The 23,251-nt window shown below is 42.7% G+C and overlaps 1 protein-coding gene across 5 annotated transcripts in view; it reads left to right on the forward strand.

Moving 5' to 3' along the window:
* CTNND2 (catenin delta 2) overlaps positions 1-23,251 on the forward strand; it is a 914,420-nt gene that overhangs the window by 544,304 nt on the left and 346,865 nt on the right. For all 5 annotated transcript variants that reach the window (XM_072807315.1, XM_072807318.1, XM_072807317.1 and 2 more), the window contains 2 exons: positions 1,318-1,512; positions 12,393-12,645. In XM_072807315.1, coding sequence (XP_072663416.1) covers positions 1,318-1,512; positions 12,393-12,645 — 448 coding nt within the window. The remainder of the gene's footprint in view (positions 1-1,317; positions 1,513-12,392; positions 12,646-23,251) is intronic.

Here is a 23,251-nt window from a genome sequence, read left to right on the forward strand (position 1 = left end):
TAGATGAGAATATGAAAATCTTTGGGGTTACCTGAGCATTGAGGCCCTGAACGTTGAAAATTTGGGCTCTAAAGGAGCCACCAGGGAAAGCCTTGGACCAGCAGACAGAGTTGCCCACAAACACCACCCAAACTCTGTTGCCTAGACTGGAATGGAGAGCTCCAAATTCGGGCTATTTAGAGACAATAGACAGTTAAATCCCAGCACACCACGTGAATCTTAGCTTTGAAGATTTAGCTGAAGGATCTTTCCTCAAAGCAGCTGTTTTCCACTCACCATCATAGCTAACCATCTCTCCTGCTGCCCCACACCCTTCCTTGTCCTGCGGTGTCCTCCACCCCATCTGCCCCAGTGGAGGTGATTCTCCCGGCATGTGGGCGCCTATGATTCTGACCATACCTCCGGGGGAATATGGGCTCTTAATCAACATCTTCTCTTCTGTGTGTCATCAGCCCCTTGGCCCTCACAGAATGCTCTTTGCTCACAACTGCAGAGGTTCCCCGGTCCACAGCAGGGGCTCCCCGGTCCACAGCAGCACTTCAAAGCAACACCTCTCCCAATGCACTGCAGCCAAAGGACACAGATAAGGAGTTACAGATACTGCAAAGCGAGTGACACAGAGCCTCAACTTATAAATTAAACCAGTGAGGGCCGTTTGTACCTCTTTCAGAAGAAGGGAAACTAAATGCAGGTGCTTCAATCTGGAGGGTAGGAGGAGGAGGGTAGCCTGAAACCCAATTTCTTTAAAATCTGCTTCTCTTGGAAATTTAGGCTTATAGGTTGTAAGTTGGTTCTAAGACCAAACATTTTGGTTCATTCATTGTCCAGGAAAAAACTGCTGATGAGAATCCCGCTTCACTTTTCAGGAACACCATCAAGATGGCTTGCCAGCAGGGCTTTTCATTTGCTTATCATTTTAAATAATCATTCCTGCTGCAAAATTTTAAGGTGCGGGGACTGGGGGATAATAAGAGGTTTCTGGGTCTGACTTGTCTGTCTGATTCCTTTAGTGAGGAAGCCGGCCACGTTTGTTCGGCTGAGAGAACTGATGTCTTGCTGGCCCTGTGCGGGGTGAATTTATCTCAGAATCATGATCATCCTTACAGGGAGATCAGGTTTGGGAGCAGAGCGAGGCAGCTGGGTGATGCCGATAAGCCGATTAGCTCGACATATTGCTGCCATTTCATGTTACTCATTTGATTTTCTGCAGATTTCAACATGTCTGTGCAAAAAAACCAAATTCAAATATGGCTTTGATAAAACAAGTTCTGTTTGAATGTCGGTTGGGTCTTAATGTCGCCTGCTGATTTCTTCCAGCTGGGTCCCGGGCGTCGTACAGCAGCCAGCATGGCCACCTGGGCCCCGAGCTGCGGGCCCTGCAGTCCCCAGAGCACCACATAGACCCCATCTACGAGGACCGCGTCTATCAGAAGCCCCCCATGAGGAGTCTCAGCCAGAGCCAGGGGGACCCTCTGCCGCCAGCACACAGTGGCACCTACCGCCAGAGCACAGGTGTGTATCCAGGACCGCCAGAGCAGGTGGGCGTGCGCGGACCTCATGAGAGGGCCGTGTATGTGCGTGTGTGAGAGTGTGTGTGTGTGTGTGTGTGTGTGTGTGTGTGTGTGTGTGAGTGTGGGCATCCATCCAGGTCCTCTGCTCACAAGCATCGTGGCCTGCTTCTGTCATCGGTGTCTGTGATGCTAATGAGAGAAGCCAAGTAGGACTTGTTTAGCCACCTGAGGATATTTTAAATGAAAGAACTTCAATGGGTGTCATAAGTTTCTTTGGTCTAACAGGCAAATTGAAAGAAGGAGTGCTAATTTTCTGTATGTCATCATTAACATATGTACTGAACATAAGTACTCCCTACAAAGCATTGTCTTTATACAGGACTTAAAAGGCATGTGCCTAATACGGGTGAGTGTTCTGTAATGATAGCCTACCTATTTGGCAAGCTTAGGGTTCACATATTTACTAAGAAAGAAGCATACCTTGCAGGGCAAACTGAGAATTTACTTCATAAACACTATGAGGTTGAATCATATGAAAACTATTATTTAAAGGTCGAATATCGACAGTTGCATATGACTCAATCAACCGTAGGGCTCTTCTGGATTAAATATATATTTTGAATTGAACACAGCCTCAGGCTGCAATGAAGAAAGGCAAGTGTTTTCCAGAATATGTTGCCATTTGCAAAATAACTGATCACATGTCCTGATTAAATGTGCTAGAGAGCATTCATCTAACTACAAAATTGATATAATTAAGATGTGGAGAACTACACTTATTATAAAGCCTCCCATTGCTAAGTAAACTTAGAAAATATCATGCTGCTGGTTTGCACACAGCAGAGCCCTGTCCTTCCATTCAAATCATCCATGCTACCCCCAAGCAGGGCTTGAGGCGTGGGAAAACTGAAGCCCTTGTCCAGAGCTTGGCACGCAAGGCCCTGCATCTCAGATCGTGGTAACTTCCAGTTACCACAAAGTAGAACACAGCAATTTTGTTAACTGCATTATGATACTAAATTACACGTTTTGGAATCCAGGCAAGCTAAGGTGCTTTTATGGTTGATTATTGATATTTATGTTTCAGGATTTCACTGCATCATAAGAAAGACACAAAATACTCTTTCTTTTATTTTTGACATCATAAATGCCATCTGATGTTAATAATACATATCTTGGTTTAGATGCAAAAGAATACCCATTTATTCTTCTGTCAGAATTCTCTCATCACCCTGCTAGAACCATTCCAGTCTGAGGCTGAGCTATTTTAATGTTGGTTGGTCACATAGTATTAACCGAGGTAATTTTATTTCCACGAACCCCTCATAAGAAACCATGATAATCTCTGTGATGTTCAGTATGTGATTTGCATAAACACTGACAACAAAAGGGATTATGTTGATTCTCTGTCCTGTATTCATAGGCTCTTAGAATTATCTTTTACTAATAAACTTCTGGGGGTTTCATACAAATTTATCTACAATAAGAAAAAAATACTTCATTCTTCTATGGCAGGTTAAAAACTATGGAAGATATTCACAATTAAGAAAACAAATTAAAACAAAACAAAACAAAACTGCTGTTTTCTCTTAAGCCAGGGGTCTGCAAACTCTAGCTATGGTTCAAATCCAGCTGGCCACCTATTTTAATACTGCTCATGAGCTAAATATAATTATTACATTTTTAAACGGTTTTTGATTAAAAGATGGATAATATTTTCTGATATGTAGAAGTGCTATGAAATCCAAATTTCAGTCTATAAATAAAGTTACTGGAATCCAGCTATGCCCATTTGTCCCCGTATCGTTTGTAGCTGCTTCCGTGCTGTAGCAGCTGACTGGAGTAGTGGCAGAGACCATCTGGTTGGTAAAGCTGAGAATGTTTGCTTTCTGGCTCTTTCTGGAAACGTTTGTGGACCCCTGCTCTAAGCCGTCAGTGGAGCGCCATGCTGCATGAAGGAACGAGGGTTTCAGCCCTTCCTGTGAGAGAAAGCAGCAGTGTCCTCTAAATGCATCAAAGAGGAAAGCCTGTTTGCCTGGGTTTTCTCACTAACAGTGTCAGAGAGCTGCTGAGGTTGTGACCTCCAGACGCCCCAGCCTGCCTTTTTTGAACTTGAGGCACTTTTGAGGAAATCTGCTGATTTATGCAACAATATGGAAATTCCCAGAAACGCCTGGATGGTCTCTTGGGATGAGAGGTGGGGAGAAGCCACCTCTCTCCAGCCCCTAAGTAAAGCCACAGGTTCTCTGCCCCCTGCACCTGCTCAGGTCACTCAGTGACCTACGCTGACTAAACGTAACATAAAATAACATTCTAAGCTGCTTTCCCATATCCAGGAGGTTATTTTTTGCATTGGTGTGGTACACACCCCACACTGGAGACCTCTGATGCAGAACTTTTAGAGATTTCCAGGGTCAGAGCAAATACGCCAATTTCTTGAGAGAAGAGGACAAGCTCTTATCGGGCCTGTTAGACGTGAAGTATTCAAGGGCCACTGACTTCTGGCTCATATGTGTGACTGAGGTGGTTTGAACAACCAGTCTCATGTCTCAGCCATTGAGTGGCAGGGCACTGGCTAGAGTTCCTCCAGTTTGGCCTCTCAGGCACTTCCAGATGATACTTCACGGAGGGTCTGCGAGGAGGATTGAAGGTCAGTTGCTCTTGTTCAAGGAGTCAACACTCAGGATGAAGACAAATGTACTTGCCTAAAACATTAAGGGAATTACTGGATAGTGCTGTACAGTCAAGCAGGTGAGACAGGAAGATAAAAGCATGTAGCGTGTCATAACTTTCAGGAATTGTTCTAAATTCTTTCAGTTTATTCTCAAATCTCAGAACCACCCCATAGAGGATCTGGTGATATGATGCTCACTCAGAATGCTGAGGCCCAGAGATGTTAAGTCACCTTCTCAAGGTTACACAGGTTGTATGGAACCAGTCTTGTAACCTTCACACCCAGGAGCTTTGCCCTGGGACCTGGACTCAAAACAGTCATCTTGGTTGAGACCCTATTTGTAAAAGCCATCATTTAAAAAGAAAAGACACACTCATCCATTTCCAACATGGGTTTTGTATCCTGTTAATCAGGTAGTATCTGTTGAAGACTTGCCATGTGCTAGATGCACTGGCAGGTCCACAGAATCTTCTGTCTACTTCTTGTCCTCAAGTGTGCTCCATTTCCTTTCACAATAGGACACAAACATACAGAAATTAACGCTGGTGGAAGGCAATACCTTAAAGGTCAGAAAATTCCAGATACAACTGAAGACAGTGTATTAATAAAAACACTAAACAACACATGGTATCTTTTGCATTCCCAGATAACCTGTAACTCCTGATTATGTTAGACGAGATCCCTGGTAGCCCCCCAGCCCGGCTCAAGGCCAGCCGCCTTCCTCTGTTTCTCGGAAGGGAGCAGAGGCTTGGCAAGTGCGTGTTTGTCACGTGCGTCCCCCCTTGGCCATTCAGTGCTGCAGCCGTGCTCCCTGCTGGCTCTGGGCCCTGGACCCTGCTCTGGGGCCACTCTCCCCTCCCTGCCGGGTGTGGCCCTGCGCTGACCCCATCCCTGCCCCTCCCTGCCCCAAACGCCAGGAAGGCTTCCTGTGTTCTAGACTCTTCTGGAACCGAGAGATACAAAGGGAGATGACAGAGAAGATCAGGAAGCAGCCGTAGACATTGACGCTGAAACCCCTCAGAGCTTTGGAAATTTCCTCACCTGAGGCAGCAGGTGGGGCGGGAGGTCCTTCGCTTCCTGAGCTTGCCTCTTGGCCCCCGCCTGCCCCCTCTTGTCTCCTCGGCTGCCTTAGCCACCCGGCCCCAGGTCTTCCTGGGCAACTGCCCTCAACCTCAGACACCAACTCCCGTGAGGACCGCAGCCCACCTTTGGGTGCAGAGCGGCCCCTGGCTCGTACCGCGGCCTGACCCGCGCGGACTCGGTCCGTGTGTGCCCGCGGTGGGGACGCAGGGTGCCCCGAGCCGACGTGCCCCCGCCCTGCTGCGGGCCGTGGGGGGCGCACCCACGAGGCTCCCCGCCCCGCCCCGCCCCGCCCCGCCCCGCAGGAGCCCGTAGGCCTGTTCCGCGGAGCCGCTGCGTGGCCAGGGCCGCGCGGGGCGCGTGTCAGAGGCGGGCCTGTGCCCCCACGCCGACCCCCAGCCCCGCCGCCGGCCCCCGCCGCTCGGGCACTCGGCAGCAGGCTTCCCGGGTTGGGGCGCCCAGGAGCAGGGCGGGGACGGGGGCGGGAGGCCGCGCGCGCCTGCCCCCGGGCCCCGGCACCGTCCGCTCGTCCCCTCGTCCCCTCGTCCCCTCGCGGGCGCCGCGCGCGGCAGCCACCCCTGCCCCTGCAGCGGCCGGTGAGGACCGGGCACCCTCCGCGTGGCCTCCCGTGGGCGAGGGCCGGAACTGCGTGACCCGCGGGGCCGCGAGGCCAGTGCCCGCCTGCTCCTGCGGGACAGCAGCCCCGCGTCTGAGGCTTCCCTCCCCGCATGACGGAAATTTACAGAGGCGCACCTTTAAGTTAGGTGTCGGTCTGAATAAAGCACACCTCTCATCTGGGATAAGGCTTGTCGAAACCAGAGCTTATGTAACAAGAGGCACAGCCAGTCAAGGCATCCACCGTCTTCACGGATTCGCTTATGATAAAGTCTATTAAGCAGAAACCAAGTAACACGAACTTTTACTTCAAACCCAAGCGTACCAGTAACTGTCAGCTTAGGAGTCCTATGATTAACACAGATGCTGGACTGACGCTTCACCCCCACCACCCTCCAAACACATCTTTCTAAACTAATAGGAGTGGCCAGTGTCTGCTGTACAGAAAGTCACATGAAGGGATCCCTGGGTGGCGCAGCGGGTTAGCGCCTGCCTTTGGCCCAGGGCGCGATCCTGGAGACCCGGGATCGAATCCCACGTCGGGCTCCCGGTGCATGGAGCCTGCTTCTCCCTCTGCCTGTGTCTCTGCCTCTCTCTCTCTCTCTCTCTCTCTCTCTATGTGACTATCAAAAATAAAAAAAAAAAGAAAGTCACATGAAGTCACTTTTGGAAAAATGTGTTTCTAGGCGAGGGGAGAAAAGAAGCCTCCGTGATGAACGTGAGGAACGTGTCAGCTTGTAATAAAGAATGAATTATCATAGGTATGTTGCAAGGAAAAAATCTGCTAAATATCTTTGAGGCTGGCAAATACCACAACATAAAAAAGAGAAAAGAATGTGACAAAAATATTTGCATGTGTGGAGAAACTATTTTTAAGAAACTGAATTCTCTGCAGTAATGGCTAGTGCTTAATAAAGTTATAGAGGCATTTCATAGAACCTTCATGTTCATAAAATTTTATTACTGGTATTCAATAACATATAAATAATATTTTCAATTAAAATCATCATTGGAGTCCACAAAAAAGTGGAATATTAGCATTTATTACTTCTTAAATGCTCTTACTTCAAACTGTAAAAGTGATTGCTTCCATTAGAGCAAGTCGAATTAGATCTTCAATAACCTCTTGGTTATATTTTTAAACTTTTTTAAAAAGTCTAGAAAGTCAGGGGCATATCATTACCCAATTGGAAATGTTTAATGAACCCAATGATAAATATCATCTTAAAACCAAGAAGAGCTTCCAGATGCTTCCCTGTATCAAGTCACCTAAAGTGGCGTAAATAGAAAGTGGAATTGAGCTCAGCTAAAGGAAAGCAGGGTGTTTGCCAGTAGAAACAGGTCATTGCCAAATCCAGAAACACTAACATCCACACCAATAATAATTCTATTACTACTAAGGATCCTGCATTAATTCCTCTCCCCACAAAGGTGATAATAGATGAAGTTAATAGATTATGTTAATGATGAGCATTGAGTAATGTATAGAAGTGTCAAATCACTGTTTTGTACACCTGAACTCAAGCAGCTGTATGTGAACTATAGTAGAATTAAAATGAAAAAAAAAAAAAAAGATTACGTTAAATTTACCCTGGAATTTTTTCCCAGTGAGTGTAGCATGGATCAGCCTGTGCAGAGTGCAGAAAATTGGAAGATCTTTACAATAATAATGCTGCTGGGAATATAGTGGGTTGAGTGCCAAAGGCTCCTCATCCCTAAAATAACAGAGTCAAAACCTCTTTAAGAGAATTCATGGCCACATTCTTGGACCTGTTGTTACCTAAGCCATCTTTCTTTTTTTTTTTTTTTTAAGATTTTATTTATTTATTCATGAGAATACACAGAGAGGAGAGAGAGAGAGAGAGAGGCAGAGACACAGGCAGAGGGAGAAGCAGGCTCCACGCAGGGAGCCCGACGTGGGACTCCATCTCGGGTCTCCAGGATCAGGCCCTGGGCCAAAGGTGGCGCTAACCCACTGAGCCATCCGGGCTGCCCCCATCTTTACTTTCTGAGCTTGCAGAGGAGATACTATTTAATTAGCTTATTGTGTGCTTATTTGGTATTTATAGAACAAGCATAGTTTATGTTTTCATATTTCCCTATATACAAATATACAGAAAAGCAAAGATAAGTGTTTTTTTCTTTTTTGTGGAACTCTACTTTATATCCCGCCTCCATGTTTCCTCATGAGGCAGATTCCTAGATTTTATTCTGTTCTCTTTTTCTGATGTCAGTAAAGAATGGACGTAACCATCCATCGTCATCAAAATAGAATGTCTGATTAAAAGGGTCCTCTTCCCCTCCTTCAAAAAAATATAACACATAAAACATCTTACCACCACCACCCTTTGTACAGTAGACCTTTATTTGTGTAGCTGTAAAGAAAACAGATAATTTTGTGAACAGCGCAGATGTCAGGTGAAGTATCAAGTCAGCTGCTGAAGAGGCTGCTTTTAAAATCTCCCCAAAGAGACCAGCAGCATGGTTCGTTGAGCTCCAGGAGCTTATTGAGTGGAGAAGGGGCTGTTTGCAGAGCAGGTGAGGAGAGAGGGGAGTGTTTAAAGAGTTGACGAAGCGCCTTCCACCTTAATGTTTGCCATGGGAAGGTTCCATTGAATAGAGCCATCCTGCAAGGCAGGTGATGTGGCCAACTGAGCTCTAAAGCTCAAATAAGAGAAAATGTATAAGGACACATAAATTCAGGAAACGTGGTATTAAGAGAAACTCTTCACTAGTGCACCACCAGTATCCACTTATCCATACTAAAGGACAGCTATGGTTTGCATGAGCCATACTGAGGTCTTGACAGGCCAGGTACAGAGAGAGAATTTAATGTATAACATTGTCATTTTTCTATGTCACACTTAAGAAAATATAAGGCGTTGCATTGTTCCATAACCGATGGCTAATTGGAGATCTGTTAGATTCTCACACATTTTCTTAAAGACGATCACATGACCTACACTTGACTATAGTTTCGTTTTCTCCCCATTTGTATTGCTATTTTACATTATTGTCATTGCACTGATCAGCCTTGTTCCTTTTTTTTTTTTTTTTTTATCACTTGCCAGGACCAATTTGAATTCTAATTCTATTTTTGAAATTCTCATCAGACATCCTATTTATTGTGACCTCAAAGTCTAAACTGTAGATTCAGGAATGGTGCTTCTGAAAGACCATTTAGCAAGTGCCACAAATGCAATTGTGATTTTTCTAATGAGACCTTTTTGGAAGTTGTTCACCCATCTTGGATTTCAGAATCCACCTTCTTTTTTCTTAATATAGTGATATCAATGATCAAACTAAGATTCACAACATTTTAAAATTAAGGTAACTGCAGGTTGGTATCCCTATTCTTCAATTTTCTAGAAATGCACATTTTCTAGACATGAACATTTTTCTATGTAAAGAATTTTTCTCGATATTTTCTGCATATCCAAGTAAATTCAATTTAATGACAAGTGGTGTAAATTAGCACATCAATTTTTAACAACTTTTTCAATATAATATTCATACTATAAACCCATCCATCCTCTGTGCCTTTAGCACACATTTTCTTAATTTTAACCCTCATAAGTTTCCCCACCATGTCAGTAAAATGCATTAACATGCATTTTGTAGTTTTAAACCTTGGTCCAGTTTATAGTGGTGGTTATGAGTATAAACCCTGGAAGCAGGCACAAGGGCTTGAATCCTTTCTCTAACTAGGTACTGGGAAAACTCAAGCAAGTTACATAATCTTTCCATGCCTCAGTTTCCCACCTGTGAAGCGTGAATGACACGCTTATAGGGTCATTGGAGGGGAAAAAAGCCCTTGCAGGAGCTCTAAAATCAGATACTCAGTGGCTAGGGTGTCCACCCCAGTGCAGTGTGGACAGTCCCTTTTTCTAACGCTCGCTGATTTCAACATATTAATGGTAAAAATAGCAATAGTTCATTTGTTCAACAGTTTCTGCATATGACATGTTTAGTGCCTTTAAAGCAGATAATGATCCCATGAGGCCATTTGGATCTCTTGGTGCCACAGTCAGGAAGCCAGAGGTTACAAAGCTCTGTAGCTCACTTGACTGATACCAAGAATTGTCCAGAAGGCCTGGGTGTGAATACTCTTCCAATACTCTTAACTTCAGAGTCCAAGCTCTGACTGCGTTCCATGATTCTGACCCCAAACAGGCCAAAGTGAAGCGGGAGTAGGAGCCTAACACTGTTCATAAACTCACCTCCACCTTTTCTTTCTCCTGCTGTGCTGAGCCAGTGCCTCCCTGTTTCTGCATGATAAGCTGCATTTCACACCCCGCTTCCCCATTTGAATCCAGTGTCCTTAGAGTCTTTGCTGCTGGGAGTGTCTTTTTAAAACAACTTTCATAATATTCTCTTTCAATTTAAAGAGTTTTCTCTTGAGAATTTCTTGGTAGGGCCAGTCAGGCTGTTTGCCTTACCTACACTATTTTTTTGTTTTTTCAACAAGTATAGTTTTTTTTTTTTTTTTTTCAGACTTCAGTCTTATTTCTGGATCTCTGGTCCTCTTTTCCATTAATCGTTGTACTTCTTGTATTCATAATAACACTTTTGTATAGAAAAGGATGTCTTTTCTGATATTAGTAACCAAGCTTAACTGTAGATATTACTTTCCTGAAAGGAAAAAAATGCATTTATCTGGAAAATGTTAGGTGTATTTAGTTTTCCCTTTTTTGCCCTGGATTTGCTGCCTAGCTTGTCACAACTCTTCTACAAAATGAAATTTGTTTACCACTGTGCATTTGTTCCTCCAAAAGCAAGGTTATGCCTGGCCTAAATTTTCAACCCCTGTCACCGTAATATAAAGCACACTGTTCATAAATTTTTAAGACATGAATTTTAATTACACATATGTGTAATATTTTGGAGAAGATGTAACTTCTCCAGAAATTGCAAAAAAGACATAAGACAAATTTTTCTCTTTCCAGACTTAATGTTCTTAGTCTCATCGGATCATTTGGGAACTTAATCCGTCAGGACAAGCCTCATCATTTCAAAGACTGCTTCTCAGAATATACATACCTTGTTTTGTTTTGTTTTGTTTTGTTTAGAAAGTTTTTCTTGAATGTTTTTCTACTCTTTACCGTGCTACAGTGGCTATTCTACTAATTTCAATTATTGTAAGATTAAGTATTACAGTTCATTGGAAATGAGAAGCCCTGAACTCTTAATTAAAACTCGGTTCTCGGCACTGAAATGTTTTCCACCGGTTCACTTTACAACATTTTTGTCATTTGACACAATTTCCTTAACTTCTTTTAACAATTTGTTTGCTCACTGTGACACCGTTTTTTGGCATATGTCCCCTAATGTGAGAGAGGACAAAATAAGCTCTAATGTCACTAATAATAAGCACTCAGGAAGTCAGAGTTGAGGGCTGTGATTTATAATTGAAACCTTATTTCGTACAGAGCCCCCATGGTATAAATGGTCATACCCAGATGCTGGCTATATTTTGGATGTTTTGATCTGCAAAGCCAGAAAATAATTGTACTGTCCAAGATTGGTCATGGCTAACAATTGTTGCAGCAATTCATAACTGGCCACATTCTTTTAACACGAAAAGAAATGCTATTTTCATTGTATATGTTCCTTAAACCTTAGATGCCAAATATTTTTGAGAGCCCGATAAAAGAACGCCATGAAATGAACTGAAAATTGGAATCCACAAAGGAAACAGAATTGAAATTCAGTTTGGAACTAGTTAAACTCACTTTAGTAACTGGTGCAAAAAACATCTTCTCAAAACCATTTAGACATTTTGAAAAGATGCAGATACTTCTGAAAAGCCAAGTTGGCTCGTTAGTTTGTGTTGCAGTTGGGCTGGTCTTCCCTTTTCCCACGTGCCTCCCCTTCACCGAATATGTTAATCTGACAGCTCTAGTTGAAGAAGAGGGATAAGAAGACCTTGGAGAGTAGCTTTCCAGGAGCCGGAGCAGCCCTGTGTGTAAGGGCCGGGACTAGTGGTGGAGATGGGAGGCCTGCCTCTGTCCACCTCCACCCCCATGCACACCGTTTTGTCTTTTACTCGGGAAAAGTAACTACTGTACAAAGTTTGTTTTACTCCCTTAATAAAATTACTGTAACATCATCTGAGTGAACGCTTCCTGAATTTTCTCAACCTGAACAATAAAGTACTAACTATCCGTGATCCCCCATAGACGATTCCCTACGGATCCTCTGGGCTTGGGTTTGACGTGGAATTGACTCCCTTGGGTATTGGTGAACCACACACAGCAGATGCCCTTCCCCCCACCCGGCCCCAGTGGCCGAAAGGCTTGTTTCTGAAAGAGCATGCTGGCTATCATTATGCTGGATTAACACCAAAAGGATTGGCTCAAATACGACGAATTATTTCTTTTATTCTTCCGAGCCCTCTTTTTTTTTCTTCTTCTTCTTCTTCTTGTGTGTGTGGCCTTCCCCCTGCCTAGACCTGGTTCCCCGTCTCCGGGAGCGGGTGCCAAGTTCTCACTGTGCGCCTCCTTCTGCCCTAGCGCCGTCGTCCCCCGGCGTGGACCCGGGGCCCCTGCAGCGCGCAGGCAGCCAGCACGGCCCGCAGAGCGCCAGCGCCGCCTTCCAGAGGGCGAGCTTCGCCGCGGGCCCGGCCTCCAGCTACGCCGACCCCTACCGGCAGCTGCAGTACTGTCCGTCCGTCGAGTCTCCCTACAGCAAATCCGGCCCTGCCCTCCCGCCCGAAGGCACCTTGGCCCGGTCCCCGTCCGTCGATAGCATCCAGAAAGATCCCAGGTGGGTGCACAGCCCTTCCTCCCTCTCCGCGGCGCGGGCCTCGCGCACGGCCCTTGGAGCGCCCGAGCCGGCGCGCGTGTCGCCGGCCGAGCCGAAGGGGTTGACCGGGGATCCCTGGCGCGGGGTGCGACGAGGGCCTTGACGCCGGGCCTCCGGTTCCTTCTGTGGCTCGGTAGCCAATGACGGTCCTCGGCCAGGGCATCTGCGGGCGCTTGCGCCGCCAGCCCCTTGGTAAGGTCTGGGGCGGCCTCTGCCCCGCGGTGGAAGCCGAGGCTCTGGGGTCGCGTCCTCTGGCCCTAGAGGCGCGGTCGAGGCGCGTTCTTGTGTCCCGGGGACCGGGCAGCGTCACCCTGCATGTGCGCTTCTCCATATCAGAGGGTAAAGCAGTAGTATGCCTTCCGGGTTATATCAAAAACTGAAGATTCTGAATATCCAGGTACCTTTACTTCTCTGGGTCTGAAAGGAAACATTAGGTTGAAGTTGTTTGGGTGTTGATAAAAACTCAGGCAGAGCACATCAAAAAAATTCTTATGTATCCTTTCGCTTCCTTTTTTCCAGCAGTGGGAGAAATTTAGTGGTGCTCTACTTCTGAAGTTAGAATTGGTTAAATGTTGTTTTATTCATAGCGGTTTGATTTATGCTGATAGAGTCGCATAAATATATATCTGCATCTGTGAATACTGTAGATATGTCAGATTTGGGGTATTTCTTTATAGCGGGGCTTGTCGCTTGGCTCTGGTGGTATACTTAAAATTCGTCTCAAGGAATTTTTTCTGCTAGAGCACACAAGTGCATATGTACTGTATTGAGGGGTTTCACAGATCCTTCTGTGAAAGGAAATCACTCCTACAAACATAAAAGGCAGAATGGGACCATTTTACGGTATTTTTCTTTGAGATAGCTACTTTAACACTATTCAGACTGCCTTGAAGGGCCCATGTTAAATATTATATTTGGTGGAACTTCCATTAGAAAAAAAAATCGTAACAAATTTTACAGAATTTTACAAAAAATTGTAACTCGCTGTTAACCATTACAAATAAGAAGTATACCTACATTTACATTGTGCAGTGTTTGCTTATCCAGGTTTTCAGTTTCAAAGGTCCTGAAATCTGCCCCACACGCTTAAATACTTTTGGTTTGTGTAGCTAAAATGTTCTTCAGATAACAACTCAGCACTCTCTATTTTTAAATAATTGTTCTTAAAAATTAATTAATTAATTAATAATTGTTCTTGATGTGCTACTGAAAATGTATAGAAATAGAAGAATAGTAAACTCAGGAAGTGCTAAATAGAAAAATACGTAGTGGAATTGGCTTTGCCTTATTTGACATTGTATATTTAAGTGAGGATAAACGTTTTATCTCCAATGGAAAGGTTTTACGTTTCATATTAGGGGAATTTGATTAGTAAGAAACCACATTTATTTATTTGTTTCCCTAGCTACAGCTTAGCCTCTTTATTTTATAATGCATATTAAATGCATTTTATTTTATTAAATGCTGTATCCTTTTCATTTCATGTTACTGTCATTTTTATAGCCTTTTCTTTCTTCTTTCACTATACTGTCATGGCTCTCTTACCTTTTTAAGTTATGGATTATATCACTTATATTTACTGTGCGCCCACTCTAAAACCAAACAAGGAAACACTAATAAGAAATGTTATCATAAATAAGAGAAAATTGGCTGCTAATTTTTTGTATGCGTAAAATGTATCTGCAAGTCATTGCATTATATGAATTACAGATTCAGTTATTTTCAGGGATGCTAGTCATTAGTCTTAAATATGTGTTAAATTTGAAAAGAAAATCATACCACCATCCTAAGATATACCAACAAAACAGATATACCAACAAAACAGAGCCATATCCAGAACCAGAACTATATTGTTGTGAGCTAATTGATACAAAAGGAAGTAATCGTCTAGCATCATGCAAAATGGATGGAGTTTAAAAATACAATAATGCCTTATGAGTTCTCCTAAATTAAAGGAATATGTCAAAGTGTCAGGTTTAATTGACAGACATCTCAAATCTAAAATTCAAGTTCAAAATCTAATGCTTCTTTTATACCAAGATTTTTGCATCTCCCTTTTAATAATGAATTTTGATTGTTATCAGGTGACTGTTACTAGAACTAATAGGTTTAATCTCGGGATTCAAAATTGTTTATTTTGGCATTATGGCTTATGGTTTAAACTTTTTCGGTCCTTATACTTCTTTCAAGCTTAAGTTTTTAAAGAGAATTTGTTGAAGTTTTGTTTATCATTAAATACCAGATCATGTAAGTCTCTACTATTCCCAACATATGTTTATAGCACATTATAATTCTCAAAGCACTTTTACTTACATCTTTGATGTAATTCTCCTTTGAGGAAGGAAACTGATAGGTTTAGTGGCTTAAATAAATGGAGAATTGGAGTGTTAAATGACATTGAAGATTGCGTTGCTGGCAGGTGGGTATGTGGGCTAGAGTCCATACTCTTAGGACATGGCAGCATGGAGTGGCATGAACACTTTTTATTTTTTTCTAAAAAAGAAAAAGAAAAGGAAGGAATAGACTCACATCCTTTAAGATTTTCTTTTCAGAGGGTGAACGAGTGGTAGTATGTGTGTTTGTGTGTAGGAGTTTGGAATAATGAAGGAAATGATAGAAATTGTCTGAATCAGTCTCCTTGCTCAGCTAATTGCTTATTGAATGTGTGGTCTTTGTCTTAGTTTTCATTTCTTTGGCTTTCTTTTCTAATACCTGTCTTATGCATCTTACTGCAGACCGGTGTGCTTTCTCAGTGGAAGAATTTTAATATTACTTAATGAGAAGTCTTCCAGAAAGTAGTGTATTTTTTTTAAATAAAGATTTTATTTATTTATCCATGAGAGACACACAGAGAGAGAGGCAGTGACACAGGCAGAGGGAGAAGCAGGCTCCACTCAGGGAGCCCGACGTGGGACTCGATCCCAGGACTCCAGGATCAGGCCCTGGGCCGAAGGCGGCGCTAAACCGCTGAGCTACCCGGGCTGCCCAAAAGTAGTGTATTTTAACAGAAGAATTTGATATCAGGATCGTTCCAATACATTATACTTGAAACCAGAGATTTAGTTAGCTCTTAATTCCTTTAAGCCATAGGATGTAAAACATTGGTTCGAAGGCTTGGATTTTTCTACCTTGCTTGGCCCAGTCATATATGGGGGCGAAACTTTGGTCTTTTTGCTATGTGGCTGCCTCCGTGCTGTGCTCCAGAAAAGAATGCACTAAAACCTTTTTCTATAGAGATATGATACAATCTAATTTCCTTTTTAAAGTCAGCAACCACTGAGGAAATTTACATTCACATATCTATGAATATAGACGTATATTCATATACATATATATATAAATTTTGCACATTTGCCAAGAAGTTTTTATTTTTTAATTGCGTGTTATTTTCCATAAAATGTGAATCTCTTCTTTTGAAAATGTGAACCTCTTAAGGATAGTTGACACAGCTAATATATTTTCAGTGCTAAACCAAAAACTGAATTTTATATATGATTGGTTTTAGACTTATAGGTCAAGTAAAAATCTTAACATCAAATTGTATGAAAGAGGTTTCAGTAATGTTTGGGGTGATAAGTCATAGCATCCTTCTTTTGATTCTGATTGATGAAATAACTAGAAAAACATAAAGCAAGATCTATATACTTGGGTATATAAAAGTACTATAGGGAACATCTGGGCGGCTCAGTCAGTTGAGCATCTGACCACTGATTTCAGCTCAGGCCATGATCTCCCCCATGTGAGGCTTTGCACTCACACAGAGTCTGTTTAGGATTCTTTCTCTCCCTCTCCCTCTGCCCCTCTTCCCTCTTACATACACAATCTCTCTAAGTAAATAAATAAGTAAAATCTTTAAAAAAATAAAAATAAAAAGATACAAGTACTATAAATGTTCTTGTCTATAAAAGGAAAGTTATGGGTTAGACATTTACCGATAGAACTCAATGCGTAGGTTGTAACAAAAATAGCATCTTTAAATCATATTTGATTAATCTCTTTTCGAGATACTGTAATTCTTGATGTACACTATTTCCAGCGATTTTGCAAACATGCAAAAAGAATCCAACTTATGATAAACATGGTTTCAAGTTAAACTCTTCTTCTTTTTGTTATTCAACATAACAGAAAATAAATACAGAAGCACATCTTTAATTCAGAACTGGGGCGCCGATTTGCAACTGCCTTTCCATTGGTTCTATCAGACTTGTAGTTGTTTCATTTCAAGTCACAATATTTGAACGATAATATAAAAATATATATTTTCTAAGGAATCACCTAGGGCATTTCTACTATATTTCATCTATTCTAAGATACTACTCATGTTATTTTACTATTGGATATTGTATTAGAAGTAAATATTATTAAGTAATGCTGCTCATAAATATCTAATCAGTGGGTAAGCCTAGGTTAAGAATGTTTTCCAAATACTGTCTTTCATTGGCCACTACAAAACCAAGCATAGAGCATACAGTGAATGAATACTCAGGACACAAAATGTACTGCAACAATGCTTTATAAAAGGTGAAGATTTGAGGGGTGCCTGAGTGGCTCAATGGTTGAGCATCTGCCTTTGGCCCAGGGTGTGATCCCAGGGTCCTGGGATCGAGTCCCGCATTGGGCTCCCTGCAGGGAACCTGCTTCTCCCTCTGCCTGTGTTTCTGCCTCTCTCTCTGTACCTCTCATGAATAAATAAGTAAAATCTTTTTTTAAAAAAAGATGAAGATTTGAAAACTATTTTTAAAAATCTTTGTTAGGGCAGCCCCGGTGGCGCAGCGGTTTAGCGCCGCCTGCGACCCAGGGCGTGATCCTGGAGACCCGGGATCGAGTTCCACGTCGGGCTTCCTGCATGGAGCCTGCTTCTCCCTCTGCCTGTGTCTTTGCCTCTCTCTCTCTGTGTCTCTATGAATAAATAAATAAATAAATCTTAAAAAAAAATAAAAATCTTTGTTAAAGTTTAAAGCATTGTTATGTAACTTAAGTAGCATAGCTGAAGTGTTCATAGTAAAACAGTTATATGGTGCCTTCCATTGCCCAGTTCTCTCCAGTGGTGGAATCTCTGGAGAGCTTGGTTTTCACTTGGTTCGAATGCTCACTAATCATTTATTTAACTGGGGGAAAAATATAGCAATCACAATTTAAAGACCATCAGAGTGTAAAGAGCACTTGGAAGCCATTTACACAGTTAGGTTAAAAGCAAGCCTAACAATTGACTTGAATGCCTCTAGCCACAGGCCACTCACCTCATAAAAGCATTTTATTAATATTTTGAGTAATTCAAGCCTTGCAAATTAATTTATATTGATATGAAATCTGTGCCTCGTATCAGCTCATTCCCTGGTCTGGTCCCTGACCTTTGAAATCACATGAGAATGTGCTGAGCCCTCTTCCCAAGGACAGCCCTTGAAGACAGTTCCAGGGCCCAAGCTGCTGTCCCTGTGCTAGCTGCATCCCTTCCCTGAACAGTCATTACCAGGGCCCTCCTCTGGAGTCATGCAGTGGCCAGTGGCCAGTGGCCTTCCTAGGCGTTTTCTGTATCACCAGAAGTGCAGGAAGAGAGCAAGTGTTCCCTTGGGGCAACCGAGGTTCCTAGTACATTTTCTGGAGAGTGAGATGAGAATGATGTTGGTGACAGTGATGATGGTAACGATGATATTAAAAATAATTAAGTAATATATTTTATACTCAGAATTAAACATTTTTAAAAATATTTATTTGTTTTTATTTAAATTCCAGTTAGTTAACATGCAGTATTAGTTTCAGGTGTACAATATAGTGATTCAGTAACATACAACACCCACTGCTCATCATGATAAGTGCCCTCCTTCGTCCCCATCACTGATTCCATCCATCCCCCTGCTCCCCTCCCCCTCTGGTAACCATCTCTTTGTTCTGTATAGTTTAGAGTCTGTTTCTTGGTTTGCCTCGCTCTCTTTGTTTTTTCCCTTTGCTCATTTGTTATGTTTCTTAAGTTCCACCTATGAGTGAAATCATATGGTATTTGTCTTTTTCTGATTTGTTTTGCTTAGCATAATACTCTCTTGCTCTATCCATATCCTTGCAAATGGCAGGATTTCATTTTTTATGACTGCATTATATTCCATTGTATATAAATACCACATCTTTTCTATCCATTCTATCCATTGATGGACACTTGGGCCGCTTCCCTAATTTTGTTTGTTGTAGATAATGCTGCTGTAAACATCAGGGTGCATGTATCTTTTTGAATTTGTATTTTTGTATTCTTTGGATAAATACCTGGTAGTGCTATTACTAGATCATAGAGTAGTTCTGTTTTTTTACTTTTTGAGGAAGCTCCATACTGTTTTCTAGAGTGGCTACACCAGTTTACACCACCAACAGTGCAAGACAGTTCCCCTCACTCCACATCCTCACCACCACTTGTTGTTTCTTGTATTGTTGATTTCAGCCATTCTGACAGGTGTGAGGTGGTCTCATTGCAGTTTTAATTAGCATTTCCCTGATGATCAGTGATGTTGAGCATCTTTTCATGTGCCTATTGGTCATCTGGATGTCTTCTTTGGAAAATTGTTTATTCATGTCTTCTGCCCATTTTTAACTAGATTATTCATTTTTAGGGTGTTGAGTTTTATAAGTTCTTTATATATTTTGGGTACTAGTCCTTTATCAGATATGTCATTTACAAATATCTTCTACCCTTCCATAGGCTGTCTTTCAGTTTTCTTGATCATTTTCTTTGCTGTGCAGAAGCTTTTTATTTTAATATAGTCCCAATTGTTTCCTTTTGCTTTTATTTATCTTGCCTTAGGAGATATATCTAGAAAGAAGTTGCCATGGCCCAAGTCAAAGAAGTTACTGCTTGTGTTCTTTTCTAGGATTTTTATGGTTGCAGGTCTCACATTGATATCTTTAACTCATTTTGAATTTATTTTTGTGTCTGGCATAAGAAAGTGGTCCAGTTTTATACTGCATGCTGTTGTCCAGTTTTCTCAACACTGTTTGTGGAAGAGACTGTCTTTTTCCTATTGTATATGCTTCCTGCTTTATTGAAGATTAATTGACCATATAATACCATTAAACTTTTTAAATACTCATTATTTAATTTAATCCTCCCTAAGTCTCTATGAAATGAATCTTAATAGTACCCATTTCACATATGAGGAAACTAAGGCTCAGAGAGCTAGAAATTGAATCCATGTCTGCCCAAATTTGAATCTTATGTTCATAACTACTATGAATATTGATGCTAGTATTAGCTTTACAATGAAATAAAATGTAGTCTTTTCACATGTGCATTCTGCAAAGCTATGAATTGGTTATCCTTACCTTGAATTTTTAATTTTCTTTTGACTTTAAGTGAAGGGCTTTACTTTCACTTCTTGTTGGGTGATTCCATTATTCAATACTACGGAAATCTGTGGGTCACAATTATGTTACCCAGTGTGATTACTATAAGGCACTGCTCCATGTCCCTTGGAAATATGAAAGACATACATGTATGTCCTCAGCAAAGTTTTATCAAGACATGGCCGGAGCTGGCCCAGGGACAGATCCTTGTAGCTGTCATTCCTTGGACTCTTATCTCCAGGTCCATCTGAGAGGCACTTGTGTTCTAGGTGATTTTGCAGAGGAGTATTTTAGGATGAGCTCTGTATATATGGGGACAGTATGAAAAAGCTTCATTTTTTTAAGGAGCTTTCAAAGCTATGTGAGAGAGAAAGGTATATCCAGAAATGACTGCAGTGCCCTGGGTAAATGAGACAGACATGATCAAAAAACCATGGAGGAGAAAGTGAAATTGAGTGTTTGGTACAAACCTTGAGCAAGAGGTGGCATTTACATAAATATGGCAGGAAGTTTTTGAGACAGAGAAAACAGGTGGAAAGGAAAGGGAGCTGGATATGGAGGGGTAGGGCCTATTTGAAGCTCTCATGAGGCCTGAGTGGGTTGAGGTATAGGATTTCCTGAGGGAAGCTGTCTCCATGTATTCCCATCTGCCCCTCCCCCGCAATCAGAATGGAGCATTAGCTTGCACCCCAAATGTAGATTTGTTCCTCAGAAAGTTCAAATACAGTGTGTGAATTTCCTGTGGCTGCCATGACAAATTCTCACACATTGAGGGGCTGGCACCAACAGAATTCATCTCTGACAGTCCTGAGGCCAGACATCCAAAATCAAGGTGTTGGTGTGGGCTCCCAGGCTCCTGGGGACAGTCCAGCAGCCTGTGGCCCCGGCTGTCCCATTGATGGTGGTAGCATCCCTCCAGCCTGCGCCCCAGTCCTTACACATGGTCTTCTCTCTCTCCCGGCCTCCTCTCCATTTCCTGTGAGGACACTAGTCATTGTATTTAGGGCCCATACCATCTTTCTTTTTTTTTTTTTTTTAAAGATTTTATTTATTTATTCATGAGAGGGAGAGAGAGAGAGAGGGAGAGAGAGGCAGAGACACAGGCAGAGGGAGAAGCAGGCTCCATGCACCGGGAGCCCGACGTGGGATTTGATCCCGGGTCTCCAGGATCGCGCCCTGGGCCAAAGGCAGGCGCTAAACCGCTGCGCCACCCAGGGATCCCTGGCCCATACCATCTTAATCACATCGGCCAAAACCCTATTTTCAGATAAAGTCACATTCTGAGCTTCCAAATAGACATGAATTCTGGGGGGACACTCTTCAATGAACTACACATGCTTTAGTGTACATTTATACTATTTACTCTATAAACTAGTTGTACATCAAAGATAGAACTTAAGACAGGCTATGTTAAAACAAAAATGTTTAGATTTGTTTATAATTTTAAACATAGACCTGTTCTTCAGGAAGACGATATGATTGAATATGTAAGATCTGTTATTGTTCACATGGCTGGTGTTCATTGCTGCAGGTACAGAGAGATGGGTGAGCTTAGCTATTTTCTTGGTTTTGGGGCATGCTTGAATTATTATTGCTACCTTGTTCATATTGTGAGAGATAGTTTAAAGGCAGGTAATATAACCCAAAACTTCACATGGGCAGCACATACCCAACAGCAGCAAGGGGCCCTGGGTGAGGTGCTGTAATAAGCAAGGGTGTCTCCGTCAGCCCTGCTACGGTGTTAACTCTCAACAAAAGACGCATCATGATCTGAACTCTATAGCTAGTGAGAGGGCCAATCCATAGAGTTAATATGGAAGCTCTTCATTTCTTTATTTTGTTTAGTTAAATAAAGGTGTAGAAATTTAGATGTCCTCCCCTTTCAAGCCCAGTGGATGATCTTATGCAGCCGTACAGTACAGACTGTCAACCCAAACGGGATAGCGGAGGAGGTCTGGGTCAAGGTCAGCCCACACAGGGAAAGGGATCTGCAGCAAATTGCAATTCTGGGAGTGATGCTTATCTGCTCTGCCCTCAGCATCCTTGTACGTAAAACAGAAATAATAAAAGCACCTCCTTCTTAAAGTTGTGAGATGAAACATGTTAAGACTCCAACGTCTTGGGAATATTTCTTTATGGTGGGGAGGGAAGGGCCCATTGTCAGCTGTGCCAGTATGGCTGCCTCCCTGCTGCAGACCCCACTTCATCCCCCCACCTCCTGCCCCTCTACCCCACATCCCCGTCATCAAGACACCCAAGGATGGAGTCAGAGCTATGGGAAACATGGGTGAAGGCAGAGAGGCCAGGGCTGTCTGGTTGGAAGGACAGAAAGGCCCAGGATCTGGGAAGGGTTCCAGCCCAGAGCAAGGAGTCAGGGTAATTGAGAGCCCGGCCCTCATGGCAGGAAACAGAATTGGAAAATGGAAAGGAAGATTTCACTGCAAAAGGATTTTTTGGTTTGTTTTACAAAAGCCTCCTTTCCGGGATTCCTTTTATCAGTTTAAAGGAAAGCAATGTTCTCATACAATACTTGTCTGTGCCAGTATTGATTTTCCCATAGCCCAGAATACTCACTTTGCCTCCTGTCTTAAAAATCACTTGTAGGAGTAAGCAACTGCATTTTTAAAATAGCAACTCGTTTCTAATACTACACCCTTACCTCATTTATACTGAAGCACATTCTGGCCAGGGCCCTCCATGACAATTCCATGGGAAAGAGGGATGACACATAGTCAGCTGTGACTGATGAGCATCTGTGCCCAGAGTACTAACGAGTTCATCATTAGCACATCCTCCGTCAGTTGCGGTGGTGGAAATCTCTGTTTTGTGCTTTTCTGGTATACACACTTTACTCTTGGAAACCAACCTCTTCTTTCCTGTCATTCCAAGTGCTTTTGGTAAAACGGACTCTGCCCCAAGTTGGAGGATGAGCATGCAGCCCACATCTGCTGCAAGAGCTGACAGCTTGTAGGGCCCCTATCCACTAGCCAGGCCTCCAGGTGTGTGGACGAGTCTGAGAGACCCCTCTCTCTAAAGTGGGATGTGTGCATTCTGGACTCTCCTACCCCATTTGGGTCAAAAAGCCAAATCCAAACTAGCTAGAGCCAGCAAACAGGAACAGAAGCCGTTACACACCCTCTTCTCTGAGAAGTTTCCTGCTCACTGTCCAGTCTCTATGGAGTTGGCTATAATGGTAGAAGCTCTGACCAGGAAAAGAAACCAGTAAATTCAGAGCAATGGA

The sequence above is a fragment of the Canis lupus genome, chromosome 31 (genome assembly GCF_048164855.1).
Source record: "Canis lupus baileyi chromosome 31, mCanLup2.hap1, whole genome shotgun sequence".
NCBI lineage: Eukaryota > Metazoa > Chordata > Mammalia > Carnivora > Canidae > Canis > Canis lupus.